The 27,343-nt window shown below is 41.5% G+C and overlaps 1 protein-coding gene across 1 annotated transcript in view; it reads left to right on the top strand.

Annotated features, from left to right (window-relative positions):
• Positions 1 to 27,343, top strand: part of LOC126210017 (protein tramtrack, alpha isoform-like) — a 41,894-nt gene that overhangs the window by 424 nt on the left and 14,127 nt on the right. Inside the window, exons 3-4 of the mRNA XM_049939122.1 lie at positions 40 to 544; positions 14,945 to 16,160. Of these exons, the coding sequence (XP_049795079.1) occupies positions 40 to 544; positions 14,945 to 16,160 (1,721 nt within the window). The remainder of the gene's footprint in view (positions 1 to 39; positions 545 to 14,944; positions 16,161 to 27,343) is intronic.

The raw sequence follows: 27,343 nt of genomic DNA, 5'->3' as shown, positions 1-27,343 counted from the left end.
TGTGAACCTGCTTCTGTGTCATGATTTATTTTGGTTCAGAATGAGCCAGAAGAAAAGGTACAGTCATTTAGAGGGTTCTCTCCAACTGTGTCATCCCAGACAGGAAGTCCCAAGGGAGTTGACTCTGTTTCTAAATTGATACCAAGGAACAGAGTGAGTATTAATCACTCTGGTTCTGGTCAGAGTGTAGGCCAATATGAATTTGAAGATATCATTACTCCTGACCTGGATAGCGTGCCCCAACTTCTATCTCATCCGCAAGTACTGCCTAAGTTAAATAACCCAACTGGTGAATCGGGTTTTATTGCCACTTCTCATAAGTCTGTATGCAGTCAGGTGCAGATATTTAGTGAAGAAGGGTTTTTGGAGCCAGCTATTGCAGAAAAGGAATGGTTTGAAACACCAGGATCAGTATTAACACATCAAAAGCCAACAAATCTGAGGACACTTGAAGAAGAGATAACATTAAAAACAACATCTGAGGTCCTCGACTGTCACATGGAAATAGTAGAAGTAAATGATAATGATGGTTATCATAATAATGGTGATTTTTGTAATGATTGGGGGGGGGGGGGGTAGGAAAATAAGTGAAGATCTTCCATGTTAGGAGAATTTTCATACTCTAAAAATGAACAGTTTGCTGTCACCATTTGGCAATACTCATTTAAATAACCTAACATTGAAAATGTTGTGACTTGGCAAGACAGTCAAGTCACTATGAGGTGAAGCCAAAATGCACGCGTTTAAGCTCACGCAGGCTGGCGTGAGGTCTGGAACAGGTCAGAGAAATAAGACTAGCAAAACAGGAGGTAACTGGTAGAATACTTAACTTTAATCCATAATTGGTGTACATCGCTCTTGACGGTACATGTTCTACAATCTCAATATAAACTGGTAATGGCACCTTGCTAGGTCGTAGCAAATGACGTAGCTGAAGGCTATGCTAACTATCGTCTCGGCAAATGAGAGCGTAATTTGTCAGTGAACCATCGCTAGCAAAGTCGGCTGTACAACTGGGGCGAGTGCTAGGACGTCTCTCTAGACCTGCCGTGTGGCGGCGCTCGGTCTGCAATCACTGACAGTGGCGACATGCGGATCCGACGTATACTAACGGACCACGGCCGATTTAAAGGCTACCACCTAGCAAGTGTGGTGTCTGGCAGTGACACCACATTCCTCCCCCGCAAATCGGCGTACGGTTGTGTTATAAGGCTTCCGCCCGCCGTGGGGAGGACCCCATGTTGACGTATGCGACGAGGTGGGGAGCCTAACAACAGGCGAGACTGTGCACCCGCACCCTGCCATTCGGTCCGAGGGGAGCTAAGAAACGCCTGAAAACCTAGTCCAGGGTGCACGCCAACATGCGGTGTATGCGCCCGTAGAGAGACAGGAGGGGCCGAAGGGTCGACCTCCATCGCGTCGGGGTACCCGACGGGCGAAGACGCCATCTGGTCCGGAGCGGGCAAGAGGTCCATGTCGGAGGACAGCTGGTCACGGGAAGCGATCGGCGGCGCGTGACCCAGGGAGGTGCCCGGCGGTCGCAGCGACACGTCCACTGCGGGCGTCGCAGGCGGGAGAACAGGTGGCGGCGGCGGCGCGTCGCCATGGGTCAAAATGGAAGGCAGCGTTGGTAACACCTGGGGCTGAGGTGAGCCAGTAGATGGGTCCCCAGGGCGCTGACCGGACGGCACCGTCGCTGAAAACAGACGGCAGAACCCAGGCGACGACAGAGGCGCATCTGATTGAGATGCCGACGCACCTCACCAGAGGCCCCCAAAACCAGATACATAACACGGCCGAGGCAGCGAAGAATGCGCCCTTCGAGCCAACACCGTGAACCTCGATAGTTGCAAAAGTATACAACGTCGCCTGGAGCAAAAGCAGGCGTCCGCCACTGCACAGCAACCTGATGCGGCGGATGTAACAAAGACATCAAGGTTCGATGAGGACGACCGTGGAGCAACTCAGCCGGCGAGCGACCATCTCGGTGCTGAGAGCGATATTAAGACAAAAAGAGCAACAACGTGTCCTCTCGAGAATGCGACTCTTTCAACTTCAACATATGTGACTTGAAAGTCCGGATCAATTGTTCAGCGGCACCGTTTGACTGAGGCGAAAACGGCGCGGGTGTCAGATGTTGAATACCATTGGCCTTGCAGAATGACTGAAATTCTGCGGACATGAATTGTGGGCCATTGTCGGAAACAATAGTCTGCGGAGGACCTTCAATACAAAAGATAGCAGATAACGCTTGGATGGTGGCAGATGAAGTCGTGGAAGGCATCTTGACAACAAAAGGAAAATTACTGAATGAATCAACCACAACCAACCATCGAGCATTCCAGAATGGGCCAGCAAAATCGATGTGCAAGCGTTGCCAAGGGGAAGTGGCTTTCGACCATGCAAAGAATTTCCGCGGCGGTGCAAGAAGAGCACATATTCGTAATCGCAGCATCGATTCCGAACCAAGTACAGTGCTGACGAGCAAGTTGTTTCGTGCGCACTATACCCCAATGTCCTTGGTGGAGAAGCTGTAAGACAGAGGACTGTAACGAACGTGGGACCACGACCCTGGACTGATCATTATCAGAATGCAACAGCAAAACACCACGTCGTACAAAAAGTCTCTCCTTGTGAGCAAAAAATCGGCAAACCAACGGATCCTCGATCCGTGACTTTGACAAGGGCCATTGCGTAGCAACAAAACGCAAAACGGTAACAAGGACAGGGTCAGCAGCTGTGGCTGTAGCCACACGACAAAAATCGATCGGAAACAATTCGACCACATCATCGGTTTCCGCATCAATGAACATGCAAGCAAGTTTGGAAGAATCGAATGCTCTATCCTCAGCAACAGGCAAACGGGACAATGCATCGGCATTTCCGTGCTTAGCAGTGGACCGATACAAGATATCGTAGCGGTACTGCGAGAGGAAAAGAGACCAGTGAATGAATTTCTGCGCTGTACGTGGAGGTACAGGCTTGTTCGGATGAAAAAGCGATGTCAAAGGTTTGTGGTCTGTGATGATGGTAAAGTGACGACCATACAAGAAATCATGAAACTTTGGAACACCAAATACGAGAGCCAAGGCTTCTTTCTCTATCTGTGAATAATTTCTTTGCGCAGACGAGAGCAATTTGGACGCAAAGGCAATAGGGCGATCATGCGATCCATCTTTGTGCGCAAGCACAGCACCGATCCCGAAATCCGATGCATCCACCATCAACAAAAGGGGCTTCCGGGGACCGAATGGCATAAGGCAAGTATTAGAAAGCAACGCCGATTTCAACCAGCGAAAGGCACGTTCGAATTTCGTCGTCCAGACGAACGGAACACCTTTACGGCGCAAGCGATGAAGCGGAGCTGAAATGGAAGAGGCGTGGCACACATATCTGTTATAGTAATTTAGTTTTCCCAGCGCACTCTGTAGCTGCTTCAAATTCTGCGGCGAAGGCAAGTCTTGTATGGCACGGAGGTGCTCTGGACTCGGATGTATGCATTGGGCATTGATTACATGTCCCAAATAGGGTGATGCCCAGAGAGAAGCCTGCACACGTTCAATCACACCTTGTGATTCTGAATCGTGTAATGTTTGTGCGACCTCATCACGCAATGCGTGGGGAACATTGCGCGCTCTGAAAAATTTCGGTTGCGCGTTTCCTTTCAGTTCCAAATGCGCTTTATAGTTCTTAGCGCAACCAAGGCCCGGTGCAAAAATGTCTGCAAATTCTTCACATAGACGAGAAACACTGTCTGAAGGCACAGTCTGGTTCACTGATAGGACCTGATTGACTATAGACAAGTTAAACAACTGAAATAAATCTAAACCAAACAAGTTCACTGCAGAAGAAGAACGAAGTACGTAAAATGACACAAGTTTTGTTTGTCCCTTGTATATTGCAAGAAGGCTGCACTGTCCTAACACAGGGATATCCTGACCAGAATAGCTAGTTAACTTAACATTTGCGGCACACAACGGAGGTGTGCCCAGTTGTTTGTACGTGTCTTTATTGATCAATGAAACTGCAGCTCCGGTATCGAGCTGGAATGGGATAATGTTGCCATTAATGTCCAAATCTACAAAAAGTTTATTGTCCTGCTGACGACAAGAACGACTGTCTCGCGCAATGTGAACTGACACTGGTACAGAAGCACTTGCTACTTGACGGGATTTCGTGCAATGTCGATGCACACTATTTGTGGGACGAACACAGTCACTGTTAGAGAGAGTGGCACTGGGCGGAGTGGAATTAACTACATGAATTTCCATGGGCGAAGGTTCACGAGCCTGAGTATTCGTGGTTCGACTCCGATTCCGGCGCGAAGCAAAAGGCCTGGAATGGTTGTGAGTGTCCGATCTGAGCTTTTTCTGGCAAACGCTCTGAACATGTCCTTTTTTATTACAGAAAAAGCGAGTAGCTTGGCATGACGGGCCATTCTCACGTGAATGTCTAGCAGCACACCGCGGGCATGATTTTAGCACTGCATTTGCTTGCTTGTGCGGCACACGTAGCGGAGAGCTTGGCGGCAGCTGCGCGGACGAGCACGAGGGCTGTTTACTGTTCCGTGCAGCGCGCCCGGCGGGCCGGTTAATGTGACACACGGCTGGCGAAGTTGCAAATGATTCCTGAGCAAAGTCAGGTGTGTCTTGCCTATCCAATATGTCCATCACTTGTTGAAGGGAGGGATTGACTAGTTTCAAAATCTATTCCCTTATACGAACATCAGAAACGTTCTGTACAATTGCATCACGTACCATAGTATCTGAATAAGGGAGGCCACATTCACACTCAAAAGCACAATCCCTAGTAAGGCCTTGCAAAGTTGCAACCCACTCCCGATTAGTTTGACCGGCCGTACGTTTTGTATGAAAGAACGTATACCTTTTTGCAACGACATTGACTGATTCTTTGAAATATGCATCTAATGCCGACAAAATTTCGTTGTAGGTCAGAGTTGCTACGTCGCGTCGGGGAAACAATTTCACTATCACTCGGTACGTGTGGACGCCTACACACGAAAGCAAAAAAGGCTGCCGCTCAATACCTTGAATTCTGTAGGCGGCGAGATGGAATCCAAATTGGCGTTACCACTCCGTCCAGCTTTCCAGTGCCGCATCAAAAGGACGAAAAGGTGGTGCAACAGCATGCTGTGGCTGCGGTAGCGGTGGAGCGGTGGCCGCCGCATCGGTTTGCAGTGCACGTTGACGCCGGACGAGTTGTCCAAGGACATCCAATAAGGCCTGCATATGCTGATTCTGCAAGCGATAAAATTCGGACAGTACCTCTGGAGATTGTGGCGAAGCCATGACACAAGTAATTTAAGCAAGTATAAAGAAGAAGACCATTTTTACACTCGTCGCCAATATGTTGTGACTTGGCAAGACAGCCAAGTCACTATGAGGTGAAGCCGAAATGCACGCGTTTAAGCTCACGCAGGCTGGCGTGAGGTCTGGAACAGGTCAGAGAAATAAGACTAGCAAAACAGGAGGTAACTGGTAGAATACTTAACTTTAATCCATAATTGGTGTACATCGCTCTTGACGGTACATGTTTTACAATCTCAATGTAAACTGGTAATGGCGCCTTGCTAGGTCGTAGCAAATGACGTAGCTGAAGGCTATGCTAAACTGTCGTCTCGGCAAATGAGAGCGTAATTTGTCAGTGAACCATCGCTAGCAAAGTCGGCTGTACAACTGGGGCGAGTGCTAGGACGTCTCTCTAGACCTGCCGTGTGGCGGCGCTCGGTCTGCAATCACTGATAGTGGCGACACGCGGGTCCGACGTATACTAACGGACCGCGGCCGATTTAAAGGCTATCACCTAGCAAGTGTGGTGTCTGGCGGTGACACCACAGAAAACATCTCTGACATTGTTACGCAATCTATTTAGTTATCATTCTTGCAGGCAGTCTTCTCAGTGTAAGCGAGGGCTGAGGAGACACGTGAAGTTCGAATGTGGTAAAGAACCCCAGTTTTAGTGCCCAAGCTGCAAGAAACAGTGTGCTAGTATCGATGAATTAAGAGCACATATGGCTACTCATTGTTGTCAGATGCAAAAATGTGTTGCAATGTTTGAAGGGGCTGTGTGATAGTACAACCCTAACATAAATGAGGGATGAGCACTATTGAGTGAGTTTCTGATCTTTATAGAGGGCTTTTTTGTATGAGTTTTACTTCACGAGTGGTAGTGTGTGTGTAAGTTGTTTGTAGCAGTGATTCATGGTGCAGTGTGGGCACTAATTCATCCCTGTGCGACTTGTATCTGCTATGGGTACAGTTTAAATTTTTTGGGAAACTTTCCAGTCACAATGCATACAAAGTAATTTCGTTGAGATATGTACTATTTGCTATTTAATGAGGTAATTATGTCAGTATTATATTGTGTTGTCATATAAACTATACTTTTTGTCATAAACAGAATGTTGTTTTTGAAGACCTTACATAAACAAGTGCAAGTCAGGTATCGTTGATATGAAAACGTTGACAAATTGAGATTCCTGTAATTTATGCTCAATTACAAAATGACGATTTTTTTGTTGTCTTTGAACAGTTTATTGCTATACTTTGGTTCTGTCATTTAACTGTCAAATATTTTTTCTGTGTAGGCATTTTGGTGCATCCTAGTCTGATCTTTATATTTCACCTCTGTTATGTTGAGGATTTAACTGTGCACTGACATACCTGTGCAGTGTCATATTAGGAATTTGTCAGTATAGCACTAACAAAAAAATATGGTATGAGAGAATGTCTTCTTCTGATAATTTTCTGTTAGGAACAGACGTACAATGCTTTCAGAATACCCCACAGTATATGTAAATTTGTCAAAAGAAAAAATAAATAAATAAAATAAATTTGCTGGTGGTGGTATATTCTGCTTATTAGCCAGGTTGATCACTGCTAGTTGAGCCCTCTCCATTTCTCCCAGTTTATCCTCATCCTTTTTGCAGCTGCATTCGACACACTCATCTTTACACTGTCAGTAGTCTGGTGTCGTCCTCTTCCTGTGGTCTTCTTCCCAGTCAGCATTCCTTCTAATCTGTCCTTTACTGTCCAGTCTTTTCATCCAGTGTCCTAGCCAATTTATTTCCTCTTCTTAATTGTTTCCAAGATTTGTCTTTTCTTACTTACTCTATGTTAATGCTACCTCATTCCTTATTTCCCAGATTTTGTTCTTCTCCAAATCCACATTCTAAAAGCCTGTAAGCATGTCTCTCCTCTGTGTCAGTGTGTCCATGCTTCAGCACCATAGAGGACAACACTGGTTGCACACTACTTCACTTATCGTTGCCTGGAATTATTAATTTACTACACAGATGAAAATACAACACTTTCTGTAAAACATTTGTTCTGTGCAATATTGTTTTTATTTCTTGATTACGTGGCATGTTGCTGCTTGTTTTGCATATTCAACCTCCGCACCTGGTGTTCAGTTCTTTTAAGATATTGTTTATTGCTTATTCATTTTCAGTCAGTAATACTATGTCATCAGCAAATGTTGAAAATTTTATTATCTTCCCTTCTCTTGACACACAACTCTTTCTGTTGGAATCTGTTTTTAAATGGACTGCTTAAATAGATATTAAACAGAGTGCGTGAAACACACCTCCCCCAGTTTTAATTACTTGTATCATCTCCTGTAATTAGTTTTACTTTTGAAGGTAACAACTCACCAAGTAGTAGATATGCTGAGTCATCAAAAGGCACATAAAAGAGACTGATGACTCTGCTAGCTTTAGGAAAAATCCTTTCTCAAAGCTATGGAGAGTTCATGCATCCAACCTCTCGCTCTCCCCCCCCCCCCCCTCTCTCTTCCCCCCCTCTCCCTCACACACACACACACACACACACACACACACACACACACACACACACACACCTGTATAAATACACTGTAACAGCTATGTTCTGCAGGGACTTTCCAAATTACCATACTCACTTCTGTTGTTGTGTCATATAAAGATGGTTAGCCTCTGTTATTACCACTTGAATCCAGTCTGCTCTAGGATAACTTAAAATTTAGTCCAGGAAACTATATCGTAGTCTTTTTCCCAAGTAAGAGGAATGCAAAACCTTCCATATATCTTTCTAGCTATATTTCCTCGGCTATTTATAATATAGTCCAGTTATATTTCTCATATCTAAGCCGTATCTGAAGCCAAACTGTTCTTAATCCAATTCTCTTCACTTTACATTACAATTGAGATATTCTCTGGAACCACAGTTTAACAAAAATACATTGAGATCGAGATACAGAGAATCATACCATGTATTTATTTATTTACAGCTCTTGTACATGGACTAAATGGACTGGATGACTTGGATTCAGTTCCGTCATTGTTCCAGAGAGTGCCTTGATTGTTTATTTGTTATTGTTATTAGAATTTCTGCTGAATGAGATATCAGACTTGTTGTTGTTGTCATCATTGTCATTGTCGTCTTTAGTCAAAAGACAGGTTCGATGGAGCTCTCCACGTTAGTCTATCCGACAAGCTTTTTCACCTCTGCATAACTATTGCAGCCTACATCCTGGTTATTGAGTTCGAGCCTTGGTCTCCCTCTACAATTTTCACCTTCCACACTTCTTTTCACAATGAAATCAACACTACCTTGAGGCCTTAGGATGTGTAATAACATTTGATCACTTCTTTTAGTTGAATTGTGCAATAAATTTCTTTTTACCATTATCCAATTCCATTGCTACTTGAGCTCCATATCTAATCTGCAGAATTCTTCCATCGCATCACATTTAAAAAGCTTCTATTCTCTTCTTGCCTGAACTACTTATGGTTCACATTTCACTTCCATGAGGTTGCACTCCAGATTAGTACCTTTTAGAAGAGAGTTCTTAATGTCTAAATTTATATTAGATATTGACAAATTATTCTTTTTCATATATGCTTTTCTTGCTATAGCCAGTCTGCATTTTATATCCCCTTCTCTTCTGCCATTATCAGTTATTGGAATTATTGTCATTTATTCATGAGAGTAATTTTCTGTCTTTCCTTTCTTTAAACTTCTGAAACATCCGGTTGGAATCTCCACTAGCTGTTTCCTTGCATTTAATTTCCTTAACTGCTATTTAACTTATACCATAACATTTTGACATTCTAAATCCTTAGTGCTCTTTGAGTTATTATTTCTTGTCCTTCATATCCACAGCATCTGGATGACATCTTGCTTCATACAGTTCTACTAAGTGCCTCTGTCATTAATTCATGATGTCTTGCTTTCTGCAGTTTCATTACCATTCTAATCTTTTATCACCCACATTATGTTCCCCTCCCCCTTTCTGAAGGCCATGTAAATATTTCCCCAGTACATCAAATCACAAATCTCTTCCTTTCTAGTTACTCAGTTTGTTTACTTTTCTTTGTAGATATTCTGCTCTAGATTTATCAGTTTCATTTCTAAGTTGACCATGTAGTGCCTATATCTTTTTCACCCTCTTATGTGCTGGAGTTTTTATGTCCTCTTCTTTCTTGAATCTTCTCCAAAAAATTTTGTGTTAGTTACAGTTTCTTAGTGATATTATTCTCTTTAAAATCAACAGTTTCTTTGACTGCTTCCTGTGTACAGTTTTTAAGGCAAATCTAATTTTTGCAGCTACTGTCTAATGAGCTGTGTGTTTGGGTTCTTTTATCCTGGAATTATTCTTCAAAAAGTTCCCTTGCTTCTTCCCATTTTTACTTCTGCCACATAACATGTGCTTTTCCTTTTTTCTATTTTCTATCTTTTGCATCAAATAATTATGTCTCCTATCAGGATGACATAATCTCAGTTGATATCCTTGATATCACTTCTGGTAATATCATGGTATTTCTCAAACACTTCGTAAATTGTTCATGTACCAAAATGTAGAATAAATTTGTTGTGTGTGGAAGTAAGTTGGACTAACCCAAGCATATATTCTGTGTTGTTTTTGCATTATATTTTCAATAATTATGGGGTTTCTTTTGCAGAAGTCCACCCCGAGTCTTCCTCATCCATTACTTTCTCAAAACCTGCATTTTCTCACTGTTCTTCAATCTCGGTCTTCAACTGCTACCCCATTACACTCACACATTCCTATTAAGCATGCACCCTTCTTTACTTTCTCTTTTACATCCTAAGTCTTGTCACAGTTTTCATTCACTTCCTCATGAGGTTGTCTGCTGTGTAGCATTTATTTGTTTAATGTTGTAGAAATTTCTTCTCTCTTTGTATTTACACTGCTATCAGCTTTTCAAACATGTATCTCACTAATATCACTTAATCCTTCACCTTCGGTCCTAATATTATCCCAATGCTAAGAATTTCTTTAAATTTTCCTCAAGAATAAAATACTCCAAATTTGCTTCTGACATACATGTCGAGTCGCAAACAGGCACAGCGAGAAAGAATGCTAGAAATGCACAGTTTTTGGACTATGCCCTCCATCTGAAGTAGAAATTACATACGAGTCATATACACTTCTGCTGTCGTCTTGAAGCACTACGATCCTACTGTAATGATTCAGGTCTCAGTGCCCAAAGATGGCAGTGGCCATACATGCATGAATGTGTGTGCGTTTTCTACTTGTGACGAAGGACATAGTCCAGAAACTGAACATTTTTAGCTTTCATCAGTAAACGCTTCCGGGCTAAATTGCTGTGGTCGATCTGTAGAACTTCTTCTCCCTGATGTTTTGTTCTCAGTGTGGCAGTAGTTGTGGCAGGGTTCACATAGGAACTACAAAAAGAAGCATCAATACACATTTGACGGAGCACAAAAGAAACTGTCGCTTGGGACATATCGACAAATCGGCAGTAGCGGAACATGTTTTTAAGGATGGAGATCACGAAATAAAATTTGGTGAGACAAGCGTGCTAGCGAGGACGTCGCATTATTATACACGTATGTATAGAGAGGCAATTGAAATCCACAAACATCAATACAATTTTAATCGTAAAGAAGAAGGGTTAAAATTGGACAAGATATGGCGGTCGACGTTGCATCAATCACGTGACAATCGATTGCCTGCAATCGAGAGAACAGACGATAGCCAGAGATAGCTACACATCGACGCCACATGACGTACGGTGGCGCCCTCTACGATCTCCATATAAGCGGCGGCCCCAGCTCCTAGCAGCCAGTCGTCGACTCACCTCGGAAGATGTTCTCCGTAGTTGAGAACGAAATGTCAGGGAGAAGAAGTTTTACAGATCGACCATGGCAATTTAGCCCAGAAGTGTTTACTGATGAAGATGCCGGCCGTGAAAACCTACATGGGATGATTTTTAGCTTTCTTTTCCATCGTGCTTGTCTGCAATTCGACACCTCTATCCTTACCGTATTGTTGTTGTTCTTTTCTGTACTTTCCATTATTTGATACTCTGAATCTGTCATTTATAAATTCTGTTTTCTGTTTACATATCATTTCAGATATTCCCACTGTGTTTCTTTTCATTTCCTCCTGCAACTTCTCCTCTTCTAACAGGATCTTAACATTCTGTGTTCCTATTCATAATGTTCTCTACTTGCTCGTTTTGACATGACGTGCTTCACCATTGCCCACTTGAACATTTGAATGGAGAGATATTTTAGGTCCAGAATTATTTTTTTCCGTGGAAGGATTCATTTTGCTACTTTTACTGTTCTAACATATATGAAGGAAGATAGCTGTCACATTGTGTTTATATTGTTGCACTGTGTGTTTAGCCAATTTGTAACTGTTTTGATGAAAGCAGTACGAGATATGTACCCACCACTGACAGAAGACACTGAATCACATACAGGCACAATGAGAAACAATACTAGAAATACTTAAACGTAGAACAGAGTCCTTCCTCAGTATAAAACACTCACACACGTACACAACAGCTACTCTGTCACGCACCGTTAATGTCACCAGGCAGTAACCCCAACATGAACAGCAATTTCCTGCAGTTGGTGAGGGTCTTGATTAGGAGGGTAGCTCTGGGAGAAGATGCTAGTGTTGGCTGTGGGAGCATAAAGGGACATGGTGGTGACAGGATAGCAGGATAGGGCAGCTAGGTGCAGCATTGGAAGGCTGTGTAGGTGGGAGGTGGGGAATGAGGGGGGGGGGGGGGGTAGAGAAGTGGGCAGGACTTGTAGGTGCAGTGGCAGAAGGCAGATGACAGGGACTAGCAGAGGTTGAGGCCAGGGAGGTATGGGAACAAAGGATATGTTGTAACAGTGTTCCCAGCTGCGCAGTTCAGAAAATCAGGTGAAGCATTCATTAAAGAGCAGCACGTTGTTTTGGGTGGCATGTTCAGCAAATGAGTGATCCAGCTATCTCTTTTCCACAGTTTGGCAGAGACAGTGCATGTGGACAAACGGCTTGTTAGTAGTTACACCCGTGCAGTATGTGACACGGTGGTTGCAGCTAAGTTTGTAGATTGCGAGAGATGCTTTCACATTCAGAAGAATTTCCTTCTTGTCACTGTATATCTTGGGAACTATTGCACTCATTGAAATAACATCTTAGTGTCTATACAAAATGAAATGTATTTAAAACACAGAGTAACTTACTGTGGAGAGGATGGCATATGGCAGAACAGTATACATTTGTCTCACAGCAAGAAAGAGAAATTGATCAAAATATATTCACAAACACAATATTTAATGAAAGTAAGAGGTTTATTAGGATACACTATATCCTAGTCAGACAATCGGAAAACACCATTTAATTCAGTACCAGAGTCCAGGTCAGTGGAACTATTGGTGTTGTTGCCCTTAGTGACAGATATTAGAAGTCTTTGTCCCACTGTTGTAATACACATTCATTATTGCATGCTTTCTGTATTACTCATTTCTTGCCAGTCATCTGGTGGTCCATTTTCAGTTGCCTTGTTCAAAAATTTTCTAATCGAATTAATGTAATATTTTTATTCTCTTTAGCAATATTTCATTTGACCTGAGTCCAGTTGTGTTCTGTCGCATTGAAATAGCAATACCAATGGTAGGTGGCAGTCTGAGAACTTTAAGGCTGTACTTTTTTTTACCATTTTATCCACGAGATAAACTGGATACTTTAGCTTGTGTTGTGGCCCGAGTTCTAATGATTCTACCCTTTTCAAGCTACTATCAACTGGTATGTTACATTTCTCTTCTTTCCTTGTTGCCTTTGTGGGGACCTTATCTTATACAACAGAATAATGGGGCATTGTCCATAAAAATTGTTTAGATTTTTGTTTCGAAGCACCGAGTGAAACCATTTCACAGAAGTATTGTTGTTTATCTCTTCATGGTAGATGGGACATCTTATTTGAACTAAATAACATAAGACAATTAGGAATGAGACCTTTTGAATTTCTGGCAAGTGCTAAATTGTTCTCTTCCCTCTGCCCATTTGAGTAGCTATACTGCTGCTGACGGTATCGTCTGTCCAGTCCATTTTTTTTTTTTTTAATTTTTTTTTAACTCTGTCCCACATTCATCCAGATATCGTCAAGATTTGTTGTTACTAATTCCCCAAGAAATCAGCAGCAGCAGGCTGTCAAATCTGTGTGATCTATTAATAATTAGTGGCCACAAATAGATTTATAGTGGAACCCTACTGTTTCTTAACTTTTAGTGAGGGCGATTCACTACTTTGACATGCTGTCCACTGCTTTTCAAGTGTCGGATGCCGTCTTCTTGAAAAATGTGTGTATTTCACAGAGAATCGCATCTTTCTGTAAAGACTCAAATTTTGTGACTCTTGTCCTGAAGTGCCTCTTCTTCCAGCAGGACAGTAGTAGCAACACAGTGGGAGCTGTGATGCCAGTGCAGCTCCCTCTGGTGTATTGTTGGTGGGAGCAGTCCAGTCTGCTACCTGTCAATTCTCAGCTAGATTAAGTCAAACTATAGGGTATAAATAACGATTGCCTGGTCAGTATCGTTTCACAATGCTAGGATAGCATCATTCATTTCTCTAACAAAGTATTTGTTAGTATTTGTTTCACATCTTTATATGAGATTTTCCATTAATCATTCATTTCTCTGTGCAGGAAAAACCCACAAGGTTTGTGCTGCATCTAAATCCATGTCAGCTGACTCGCTTTTATGGTCATCAATTCACTTATGCCATTGTAATACATTTCCACAAGGAGATACTGATGAATATATAAAATTAATTCACTGAAAAAGTTTTGCAGGTGTTTGTTTTCCATTTGAAGTAATATACTTAAGTAATTAATACTGCATGTTTTGTTCGTGTGCCCTTCCGTAACAAAAGTTTCTCAAGTTCATGGAACTTACTGATTTTGTCATTAAGAGTGCCAGAAGTGCAGTTAAAAGAAAGCAACACACATTTTCTGTTGCACAAAAAGTAAAATTACAAAATCTGACAATTTAGTTTTGTGTGATTTCGTAGCAACGTTTATGTGAAATGTTTGTGTGTATTTATTAAATTGTGGTTATTTTTGCTGCAGTTGTCCTGTGTATAGTTGCAGCACATGTCTTTGTACCTCACACTCATGCGTTATGCATATATATTTTTTTAAACTTCTACTTCTTGGAAATAATTTGATTAACATAAGATTTTTACACACTAGGTCAGGAGGCTCAGAATTTGTGGAACAACAATGGTATCTGCAATTTGAAGGCAGTTTTGTGCCCTGGATTAGCTGTTGTTCACAAAAGGTTGAAGATTCCACTCTGCAGAACCCTGAGAAACACTGTTTTATTGTATGAAGACGTTCAACATGGATCTAAATATTTCCTCGATGTTCGTAGGAAACTGAGTGTGTGTATTTAATGATTTCACTGAAGTAGTTCAACCAGCTTTATACAAGTGTTTGAAATCTCATGCAAACGGCTAAACAGTATGGATCAGAGCAACAATGTTAATTTGAAATGGAATAAACATCAAGCTACTTTGGTGTCTATTTTTGATACTCTATTGGACAATGAGAAATTAACAGACTGCACAATTAGTGCTGAGGGGCAGTATTTAAGAGTACATAAAATAATTCTTTCAGCTTGTAGTCCATATTTTGAGGAACTGTTCACCAAAAACTATGAGAAGCACCCAATTATTATTCTGCACGGTGTAAAGTATGACACGGTTAAGGCTTTGACGGACTTCATGTACCGTGGTGAAGTAAATGTACCACAAGAGGAGCTTAGTGGTGTTCTTAAGCTATCAGAGTCCCTTCAGGTAAGGGGACTGTCTGGCAGTGGATGTGTGGATGATGTCAATATGCAGAAAGGCAGTGGAAGAGATGTGCCACCAGTATTTCCAGAAACTCTTCCATCCCAACCTGCTGCTTCTGCGTCACGCTTCACTTCAGGTGAGAATGAATCGGAAGGAAAGTCGCAGTCAATTAGAGGAAACTCTCCAGTTGCGTCTTCCCAGGATGGATGTCCTGTGGGAGCAGACGCCATTCCTAAATCCACTCGGAAGTACAGAAAAAATATTAATCGCAGTGAATCTGATCAGAGACCAGATCAAAATGTGTTTGGAGATTTCATTACTCCTGATCTCGATAGTATGCATCAACTTCCAAGTCAAAGGCAAGTAATGCCCACAACGTCTAGCTCAGCTGGTGAACGAGGTTTCAGCCCAGTTCATTGTCAGTCCATGTGCAGGGAGTTGAAGAGCTCCAGTGGGGAAATAGATATCACAGAAAATGAACAGCTTTTAATGCCGGAAGCAGTATTAGCTGACAAAAGGTCGAAAAATCTGAGTACATGCCAACAGGAGAGATCACTAGAAACAAAATCTGAGGCCCTTGAGAGTCAGATGGAAATTGTGGAAGATCTTACTCTCAATGATGATGATGAGGATGATGATAATGATTATCATGATGATGATTATCTTGATGAAGGTAACAGTGCTGAAGATAACATTGGGGAAGGCAGGAGAATGAGTGAATGTCTTACATATGAAGGGAATTTTCGTCCTCAAGGTATTAATGATCTACATCCACCATTAGGCAGTGATTATTTAAGGAACTCAATTTTGTCGACACCATCCACAGTGTTATCTAATCGATTTGACTGTCCCACTTGCGGGAAATCATACCTGTACCGCAGTGGCTTACTCAGACATGTGAAGCACGAATGTGGTAAAGAACCTCAGTTTCAATGTCCCCGTTGCAACAAACGGTGTGCTCGGAGTGATCAGTTGAGGTCACATATGTCAAGTCGTCGTTGTCGGATGCTGGACAGTGTAGCGTATTTTGAAGGGAACAGGTAATGTTATGAACTAACACAAAAAATGATGAGTGTTATTGAATGAATTTGTGGCCATTAGTGAGGACTTTTTCTTGTGTGTTTAACCTGATGAATGTAAATGTTTATGTCGCTTTAAACAATGAATCATTGTGTGTGGCTGCAAGTTTATCCCAATAATAACTGTGTGATTTGTGCCTGGTGTAATTGTATTTAAAAATCATTTGGAATCTTTGTAGTCTGAAATGCGAGGGCTATCCACAAAGTGCATTACGTTTTGGAATTAAAAATAAATAAAGTATTGGAAATTTTTTTTATTATATACAGATGAAAGCCACACTTAAATACTACTTTTCTACATAGTTGCCATTTAAATTAAGGCACTTATCGTAGCGATGGACGAGCTTGGAAATTCCTTCGTTGTAAAATTCGGCTGCCTGCGCCTTCAACCACGTAACGACTGTCTTTTGGGACAGAAAAGGTGTGATTTTTGTGGATTTACTGCAAAGAGGCACTACAATAAACTCTCAAAGGTATTGCCAAACTCTGCACAACCTCAGAAGAGCAATAAAAAACAAGCGCAGGGGAAAGTTGGGCTCAAAGATCTTGCTGATTCACGACAACGCCCGGGCCCACACGGCAAATGCCACTGGTGAAGTTCTCGAATCTTTTAAGTGGGAGTTGTTTCCTCATCCGCCGTACAGTCTCGACCTGGCACCGAGCGACTTCCACTTATTCCCAGCAATGAAGAAGTGGTTGGCTATGCAGCGTTTTGATGACAACACACAGCTTCAAGAAGAGGTAACCATGTGGTTGAAGGCGCAGACGGCCGAATTTTACGACGAAAGAATTTCCAAGCTCGTCCATCGCTACGATAAGTGCCTTAATTTAAATGGCAACTATGTAGAAAAGTAGTATTTAAGTGTGGCTTTCATCTGTATATAATAAAAAAAATTTCCAATACTTTATTTATTTTTAATTCCAAAACGTAATGTACTTTGTGGATAGCCCTCGTAACTAATGGACGCACACGGTCTATCTTTACATTTAGAAAAATATCTCTTGTTATCTGACTAGATATTTCAGTAATGATATTGTGTTCTCATTAATTACATCATTTGTTCTAAATAAAATAATTTTTATGATCTGACCCATAATTATCCTAGATCTCACCTGATAGAGTTTTCTAAATATGTTAATGGAAATTTTTATAGTCTCGTTGAAAAACGGCTAATAATTTATTTATTCTGTACAAGTTTTACTTGAACATAATGAAATTTGTCACCAAGAAGCTTGTTAACGTGGAAATTTGAAATTTATTGTATGGGAGAGATGTATGTTGGTAAGTTCTTGTTGGAAAAGTGAAACATCAATTTCAAAACATTCATCAGTATGCATACATTTGTCATAAAAGTAGAAGGTATGAGCTATAATGGCAAAAATAGCTTTCAGGTCACATTTCTTTGTCCTGTAAAGCTTTGTTTCCTCATGACCCTATTCAATATAATATCTGAAATATGCCTGCTGCACATGGGAGATCATTACAAAAATAAGTTATTATGATAACAGCACGAAAATCATTAGACTGAAAATGAAATGGAAACGTTATTTTAACAACACTGGTGTATTGTGCATAAACAGTTGGACAAATGCTTTATTGTTTGCCTACAGAAATGGTGTTGATCACTAGAACTATGTATAACTGACACAGCTGTAAATTATATAGTAGCATATGTCTGAGACAGTTTAATTTAAATAACCTCATAAGACGTGTACAAAAGGTGTGTACCAAGCTACCACTACCAGCTAGTATTGGCTAAAAAGATCAAAAGATGAACACCACATCATCACGGATACCTTAGCCAGCGAATTAACTTCTTGTATATTACTATCCAACTTCAAGAGTAGTATTAGAAATGAGACTTTGTGTGCCCTGGTGGGCCTTATGCTACAATTTGGGGAGTAAGTACTGACCTCTCAAACCTCCCAAATGATGATGACAGTAAAATCTGAGGAATTCTATTGTATATGGAAGCTTATCTACAGTGGTGAATGAAATGGAGAATGGGAGAGGGAGGGCTCGTAATGGGATGTGATGTACGTGAAGATACATACTGTACTTTATAATTTTGTAGGGAAGTTCGGGCAGAGTGTAAATACTTTAAAGTAAAGAAGACCACTCACCAAAAATCAGAAGCATTGAGTTGTCACCAGGCACACTTAAAAAATGAAAGAAAACTTTCTAGCTTTCGGAGTAGGCCCCTTCTGAGCTAGAGTACACACAAGCATACCTACGCTCCTACATGGCGCTGGCAGGATACGCAGTGCCTGTGTTGCATTTCAACAGGTGGACTAGACTGGGGTGAGGGTTGTGTCTGATGGGTTGAGTGGAGGGGGAAAGAGGTGGGAGGTAGGGAGAGGGGTTGGGGTTGGGTGGCTAGCATCTTGGAGGGAGGCTGCCAGTTTGCCAGTTAGGAATTTGGAAGGTTGGGGTGCAGATGCACAGACTACGCATGACACACAGTTGTCAGAGACGATGGGCAGTGGCACACACTGAAGGTGATGTGTGGACATAAATTGGGAGGTGTGACACGACAGAGGAGGGAAGGTGTGGATGGGAGGAGAGTGTGGTGACAGTGAGTTACTGGAGAATGAGACCAGGATGATTATGGGTGTGAAGGATGTGTTGCAAAGATTACTCCCATCTGCACATTTCAGAGAAGGTGGTGGTGGAAGGAAGGATTCAGATGGTCTGGGCTGTGAAGCAGCCACTGAAATTGAGCATGTTATGCTCAGCTGCATGTTTTGCCACTGGGTGATCAACTTTGTTATTGGCAACAGTTTGGTGGTGGCCATTCATCTTGGTGAGTAACTGGCTGCTGGTCATATCAACGTAAAAAGCTGTGCAGTGTTTGGAGCAGAGTTTATGTATTATAGTATGATATGGCTGCTTTCGTAGGTGGCTTTGATAGGACAAGATAAGCGTGTAACAGGTCTCGCACAGGAAATACTGGATGAGTGGTCTCCCACAGAGATGTGATCACTGTGGTGAGAGGTTGGGAGTGACAGTGGCATAGGAATGGACAAAGATGGTGTGTTGTTTCAGTGGGTGGTGGAACGCCACTTTAGGAAGAGTGGGAAAGATCTTGGGTAGAAGCCCCTCATTCCAGGGCTTGACAAGAGATAATAAAAGCCCTGACTGAGGAACAACTGAATGATATCCTTCATCAGAGCTTTAATTGTCTCTTATCATGCCCTGAATTGAGGGGCACCATACTCAGAATACTTCCCACCCCTCCTAAAGTGGTGTTCTGCCACCCACCCAACCTACACGACAATCTAGCCCATCTCTGTGCCGCTCCCACCCCCAACACCTTGCCACAGGGATCATACCTCCATGGAAGACCGAGGTGCAAGACCTGTCCAAACCACCCACCCAGCACCTCCACTCTAGTCTTGTCACAATCTAATCCTACCCCATCAGCACCCAGGCCACCTGTGAAAGCAGCCATGTAATATATCAACTCTGTTGTGAACAATGCACAGCTGTCCACCGGGATAAATAGCCACTGCCAAACTGTTGCCAATAACGAAGTTGACCACCAGGTGGAACAACATACAGCTGAGCATACTGCTTCACAACCCAGACCATCTGGACCCTTCCCTCCACTACCATGTTCTCTGGACTATGCTGGTGTGAGTTACCCTTGCAACACATCTTTCACTCCCATAATTGTTGTGGCCTCAATCACCAGTAACCCATTGTCCCCACACCCTTTAGCCAACAGTTTCCCCTTCCTCCATCCTGTCACCTCTTCCCAATCCACATATGCTTGTGAACTGTAGTGTGCTCTGCCCTCCCACCTGCTCTGACAACCGTGCATCGTGAGCCTAGTCTGTGCACCTGCCACCCCATCCTCCGCATTCCTGGCCACCAAACTGGCAGCCTCCTTCTGAGCCACTAGCCTGCCGCCCCCATCCCTTCTTCCTGTCTCCTGCCTCTCTCCCCTCACCTGCCCATACCATCAGACACAACCCCAACCCCAGCCTAGTCCACTTGCCAAAATGCAGCACAGACATTGTGTGTCCAGTCAGCTCCGTGTAGGGGCAGAGGCATAGGCATGCATGCCTGCGTGTGCATGCTATAGCTCAAAAAATAATTACTCTGAAAGCTAACAAGTTTTCTTGTGTGCGCATGTTGATGACTGAATGCGTCTGCTTTTTGTTGAAAATGGTATCCTTTACACCAAAATATTTAACCCAGAGTACATGCTGTAAAGTGAGTTATGAAGCACAATAGTAAAAATAAATGTATAAAATTGTATGTAGAGAGTAAATAAATGATTTAAAAGAAGGTGCTTTCCCAGTCTGTGTGAAACTTTTCTGTACATTTGTGGAACTGTAACTAACTTCTATAGACCTTCCCCCCCCCCCCCCCTCCCCGCAGCCTTACAAATTATCGTTTGGGTGCCCCTTGATCAGAAATGCACAGTACTCCAACCTAAACTCCATCTTCTGCCACTCAAATGTTAGCCAATATAACATTTATCTGACAGCCAATATAACATTTATCTGACACTCAAGCAGTCTCATATGAAAATTCCTTTTCTCAAAATATTCCCTTCATGTCACATAATAGGACCCAGCCCAGTTGACACCATCAAAGAGAATAAAAAGAAATATTAAAAAAATGAAAACGAGGTGTAGCCTCCCTTGCTTCACTAATCTGTTGCCAGCCAGTATCTTCATTGCATAGTTGTTCATAGTCATACCCTCTTCTTTTTTCATGTTTTCTAAGTGTCTCATCTTGAACATATTGTTGAGTGGACCATTGTTCAGTGTATCTTCTCGAGCTTCTCTCAAGCTTCCTTTACTCGTTTTGAGAGTACCAACGTCTATAGATAGCAGTTTTCAGCCAGTATTAGAGTGACGGACAAGGCCATCTCATTTTTATTCCTTTTCTCTGCATCCATTTGATCATAATGTGTTCCAAAGACAGGTTCTATGGCATCCCATGCCTCCACAGTGCTGTATCTGTGAACGAACATGGATCTACCATGTGAAATAGTTATTGCTGTGCAGGTGATCAATTTTCATAGGTGGTCCCATCATTCTGAATTGTTTTCTTTGTCGTCGGCTATTACAGAACGTCAGATACATTGTATTACAGAACGTCAGATACATTGTATTACAGAACGTCAGATATGTTGTGTTGTAGAACGTCACATATGTCACCTTCTGGCAGTTAGTATTCTTTTCATTGTTAAACCCAAACATCCTTATTACTTTTTATGCACTTGGCAAGTGCCCCAGCTGATAGTAAATCTGTAAGGTGATACACAATTTTATTAGATGGAGCAGCAATCAGCTGGAAGAGTAAAAAAGCAATCCACTGTAGTGACCTCCACAGTAGAAGCTGAATACAGTGCCCTGTTTGAAACATCAAAGGAGGTGGAACGGTTTGTGGATTTTCTAAATGAGATGAAGTATTCTGAATTTCGTAGACTGCCTCCACGTCAGTACTGACAACCCAGGTGCTCTTGAGATTGCCAAGAAAAAAGATGTGTCAGAAAAGACCAAACATTTCAGGGTGTGCTATCATAAAGAAAAAACCAAACATTTCAGGGTGTGCAATCATAAAGTCATGCAGACTGCCTTGCATGGCCCTCATAAACTTAAGTATGTGTCATCTAATGACAATGTGTCACACATTAAAGAAAATATCTGAGCAGTATTAAAACTGCGAGATTCTGAGACACGTTAGGATTAAAATAGATATTATTTCCAGCTGGACTACGCCAGTTAAGTTTTGTCGCATATATGTTCTTATGTTTAACACTGAATTTAGCACACTATTCAGTTGTTCTCTTAACGATGCCCACAGAGAGGAAGTGTTGTAATTCTGTTTAGTTAATGCGGTGACCATCGTTTGAATCAGCAGCGCCCTTACCAGGGCACTCGGGAAACCACGGGATTTCCAGCTGATTTCTTTTCTCTGTGGGCTCTTTGTGGCAGCTGAGTAGTTCGCGCAAAAAAAAAAAAAAAAAAAAAAAAAAAAATGTAAAGATGGTAATATGACGGTAACACCATTCTGTACATTGTAAATTTTAAGTGTGTGTTTATCTGCAATACCATTATCAACAGTGACGATGTGTTTATTATAATTCAACCAGCTCTCGTCATTCACGTCTCCGTACGCGTCGCGCACTTAAAGATTGCAGCAATTAGCGACTATAACAGTTGAGGTCGCGGGATCGAGGGCCGCTTTTAACATCAGATGTTACTGAGTAGTGAGAACAAACCTATATCCTTGTAAAAATATATCTACGGATGAATAAAGCTACTACTACTACTACTACTACTTTGTATCGATCACAGTGATAATATCGACCATCAGGTATCAATCAGGTGTGTTGGTACATGGGAACTATAATTCGTTCGTGATAATGATAAACAGGATTTAAACATACGCAAATGCGATGATTGGTCATAAGCCGTAACACACATACACTGGTGGTGGTACGCTGTTGGAAGTAGGTCTAACTTATGTATTGGATATCGTATTACTCAGTTACGTTAAATGAAACTTTAAGATATTCAAATGTATTAACAGCCATCAACGTGTTTCTTAATCACGCTTTAGCTACTTAGTTTTTATTTCAAAAATCGTGCACAGTCACAGCCTGTGCAGCTTTGTGCTCCGATTGTCGCTCTGTTAATGCACAGAATAAAAATGGCTGAAGCTGCTTTCTGTTACATAGTGAAACAAGCGCGTGGAACATGGTTAAAAAGTTCCTGGAAATAGGCTGCTCTTAATGTTTTTCATAAATTTATGGAGATAATCGGCTTTTAACTTTTACCAGAGCTGTATAAGATTCATGTGATTCTATGAAACGTGTAGTGCAGTTGGTATCGTAATGGGATGTGAACCAAATGCCGTCCATTGGTTCAAATCTTCCCACTACTATTTTTTCTCGTTATTATAAAACTACTAATCATTTTTTATGAATAATGCACGTCTTCTTGTTTCTAATTACATATTGGGCGCGAAATTCCTGTTACCATTTCAAATATAAATTCTTAATTATCGGTGTTTTATGAAAGGCTTTTCATAAAAAGTTATTGAAATTAAGAAAACATAACAATTTAATTTTTGAAGCAAAAATGAAAAACCAAATCGTCTCTCTTTGGATTATGTCCATCGTTTTATACCGCAGAGGTATGTAAGTATCGAAGAAACATGAAAAACCATCATGTTCACAGCATCGAGCACATCATACAAATGCTGCATTTTTACATTTGCTACTGTACCATTACAATATGAACGCAGCAGAACGTACTTAGAGCCAAGCTGCTGTATTTGACCTGTGAAGTGACAAGACTGTTAAGCTGCCAGACGTACTGAAACTAATGCACACAGCGTTTTCACACGTCAGTGCCGAACGCTGGCGGGATGTGGAACGGCTCGTCATATAAGAAGAAGAGAAAATGCTGCGCCTGGATTTTGTTGTCGAATAGGCTCGTTATCAACGTAGCAGGTGACTCTTCCAGAACTGAAATGTATTTCTCGGATTCGAATAAGGAGCTAAGAGATTACCAGACGATTGACTGTAAGTAATACCTAAAATGGCTGCAATATTTAACTATACGGTGAAATCCTTCAATACTCTCTTACGGTACATACAGCTTATGCAGAAAAACTACTCTGTGGTTAAGTCGAGAATTTTCGTCATTCTTGTTTTTAATTACAATAGTACGTTAGCTAAAACCGATAACGTGTTGCGTTTTCCGTCTAGTCGTCTAAGGAGCGTGTTGCGGGAGATTTGCAGTGTGTTATTTCATTCTGCTTAAAAATTGAATGACATTCGAAGCTGTATTACTCATCAGCTCTTCTCTTTTTACGTGTCAACTGCAGCTGGCCACGTCACTGAAGGCTAGCTGTACCAGCTGACCGGCCAGTGCTGTCCAAGGTAAATGCGCTGGTAAAGCTGTTCTCCCGTATTATCACTAAGTCGATGGGCGCGTAACATAGCACAAAACGTACCCTTATTATCGTACTTGACAGTACTCAAGACAGCCGCGTGAAACGGAAATCCAATGGGGTTCCAGCAAACGCGGAAGAACACATAGTGCAATGTTTACATCATGTTTATTCTTACGATGAACGGATTATAGTTCTGAAGCGTGGAGCGACCACTTGCCACGTCGTTATCGCAATGCTTCTTCATAGCTTCATGAAGGCTACTGTTTTCGTCTTGCGTTTCGCAGATTTGAAAGCTGCCAAAAGCGCTGCCAGGTGTCAGGGATTCCGTTAAGTTGAATCGACTGTGAGCCAGTCTTAGTAGTAAAGCTCTTGAACCATGTATCATAACAATTATACATTACCTTCAGCATCACGTGTGGATGCTGTCTCCAAAATATGTTGCAAATAAAGTTAGTATCAAAGAAGTAATAAATTTGAACTTCATGCATGATTTGTCATTTTCTCAGGCATCTCATTGTTTATGACGTCATATCTCCTGAACAATGGTAGGTTGGTAGTTCTTAACCTCATAGCGAGTGTCGTCATATCTCCTGAACTATAGATTTGTGGTTGTTAACACCATAGCTAGAGGCACCTGTTTGTGGTGAAAATTTTTGCCCGATTTCATCATATTTAAAAAGTTATTTCGGTATACTTTTCGCTAGTTTTTTTCCATTTCGGCAATAATTTCGCTAAATTTTATTTCCACTTTTCAGCAGTAAAAGGCAAAGGAAATACATTTATGGCACTTTTGCAGTGAAAAATCTTTTATTTTACATAAATTAAAAAAGCATAAAAATTATAAATCTTATTAAAACACAAATACCAAATCATGAAAGTTTGGAAAACGTTCATCCTGCCCTAGTCTATGTACACAACACACAAGTCAGTCTGAGAAAGACAAGGATACCATGACTTCCATATTACTGCGAGTTACAGCTGTTCTCCTGTAATATCTAGAATCTGAAGTTATAGAAACTACATTTCTGAACTGAATTTCAAGTTTCTGTATTACACTCATAATTGCTTGCACACATTCTGTAGCATTTGCAATAACTTTCACTCCCCCGATAAATAATTCCTGAACTGCACCATCGCCACAACTAAGTACTTTTATCAGAACCACGAACACACACTGTCCTTTTCTGCCTGTCGTTTTATCACAAAGAATTGAAACTCTTTCGTCTTTCACGGCTCCTTTTAATCTTTCCTCTTCTTCTTTGATGATTCGAGGTACGTAAAATTCCCGTAGTCTTCCAGCTGGAGGTAAGTCTCCAGCATCTTAAAAATATCAATAGAACTGCTATTAGAGTACTATGTAACGAAGTAAATTACCACATTACCCAGTTATAAGATTTTTTGAGGGTGCTCGAGGAAAAATTATTTTTAATATAGGCCTATTCTGACCAACAAAAATTATCGGCTATCGAAATTACCTAATCTTTGCTGTGATTAGCAGACGGTAAATTAATTATTACACAAACCTGGTATGTATTTGTTCATCCATTCTCTCAGCTTTGGATGATCAACTTTTTCCATCGGAATGTTAGCCTCAATGAAAGCTCGAGTAGTCGATAAAATGAATTCTTCATCATTTTTCACTCGTTTTGCCGCTGCAGTGACTTCCGTGAGCGTAGCTTGTCTTTTTATACCAGTAGTTGTTAGCGCCTTCTCCTTGTTCTTCTTATGGGAAGAACTGTAATGTGTTTCAGGCACGTGTCCTTGCTCTGCCAGTCAATACGCACATTGCAGTATTTGCACATAAGTGTCTTCCTACTTTTGTCGAAAACATAAAATCCTTCTGATGAAAATTCCTTTTCTCGGTCGAAAATTGTCACTACCATATTAATCATCTGTAGCACGAAAACAAAACACAAAATACCACACTCAATGCACCGCCGATCCACAACGATTTCCAACACGCAATACTGAATACACCGCCAGAATATTGTAGAATATCTTTGGAATTCTGGATATATTATATATATCGAAATGGTGTACAATCGATATCCGGATTGTATTACCACAGTCTAACATAACAGTCGCGACACTTCGCCTCGATTTTGTTGCCTTCAGCGCCAGCAGCGCTCCAAGCGGCCGGTAGGTTGAACTGTGAGTTCGGCGCGATCGTGAAAGCGAATAGTGATTGTTTATTTTGATTTATACAATGGTTTTTACCATCGGGAGCGTTTGTAGCGCAATAAATTGCAGCAGCAATAGGAAGAATACACAACAGCTATCTTTTTTAGGTTTCCTAAGGATCCTGAGAGGTATATACCATCATGTTACTAAACTGTATCGTCAGGATTCACTTGCAAATGTATGTGTATAAATGATGAATGTTTCGTTTTAGGAGCAAAAAAATGGCTAGTTAATAGCAGACGAGAAGACCTTTTGAAGAAAGACCCGGTTTACCTGTATAATAATATTAGGTTTTGTTCGCTACATTTCGAACAAAACCAGTTCATGAACGCAGACAATAAAAACTCGTGTGGAATGCAGTACCCACACTGTTTGACATTCCAAATAAGCCACCTCAACTGACGAAGAGGAAACTGCCACAAAGATTCGACAGTCAATCTAAAGGTGTAAAACAGTCCTATGACACAGAAGCAGCCAGTTCAACTCTCCATGTATTAGTGCCAGATTCGTGAGAATCATCAACACAGACCTGCTTTGACGATGAAGTGGTTAGATTAAGAGCAGCTGTTCGTGTCTTACAAAAGCGTGTGAAGTGTCAGAACGTTCAGATTGCTAGACTTCGAGCGAAACTATTATGGGACAAGGAAAGTGCCTACAGGCAGATCGTTTGAAAATTATTCAAATATTTGGTTTTTTCATGAAATGTAATGTAATCAGCTCATTATAATGTCTTCAGCATATTTCTCCCACTATTTGTCAGTTGCTTGTTCTACTTAGAATAATATAAAGATGAAGGTCGTACTTGTGGCAACAGGTGACAGTGACAAACACAGTAGGCCTACAGAACGATAAACGAGCTGTCCATCGCTTTTGCATGTAGAGGTACACGTCCGTGCTTCTTACATGTGAATCTGTGTGTTTATATTCTTTTGATATAAACGTGGTAAGCTGCAATTCTGTCCGATGTCACAAGTGTTTCTTCACGAATGTGTTGTAGCTTGCCACTCTATTCATGGTTTTTGTCCATACTTGCGCTTAT

The sequence above is a fragment of the Schistocerca nitens genome, chromosome 10 (genome assembly GCF_023898315.1).
Source record: "Schistocerca nitens isolate TAMUIC-IGC-003100 chromosome 10, iqSchNite1.1, whole genome shotgun sequence".
Classification (NCBI taxonomy): Eukaryota; Metazoa; Arthropoda; class Insecta; order Orthoptera; family Acrididae; genus Schistocerca; species Schistocerca nitens.
The sequence above is the reverse complement of the archived record's forward strand: the minus strand, read 5'-3'. Positions and strand labels throughout refer to the sequence as shown.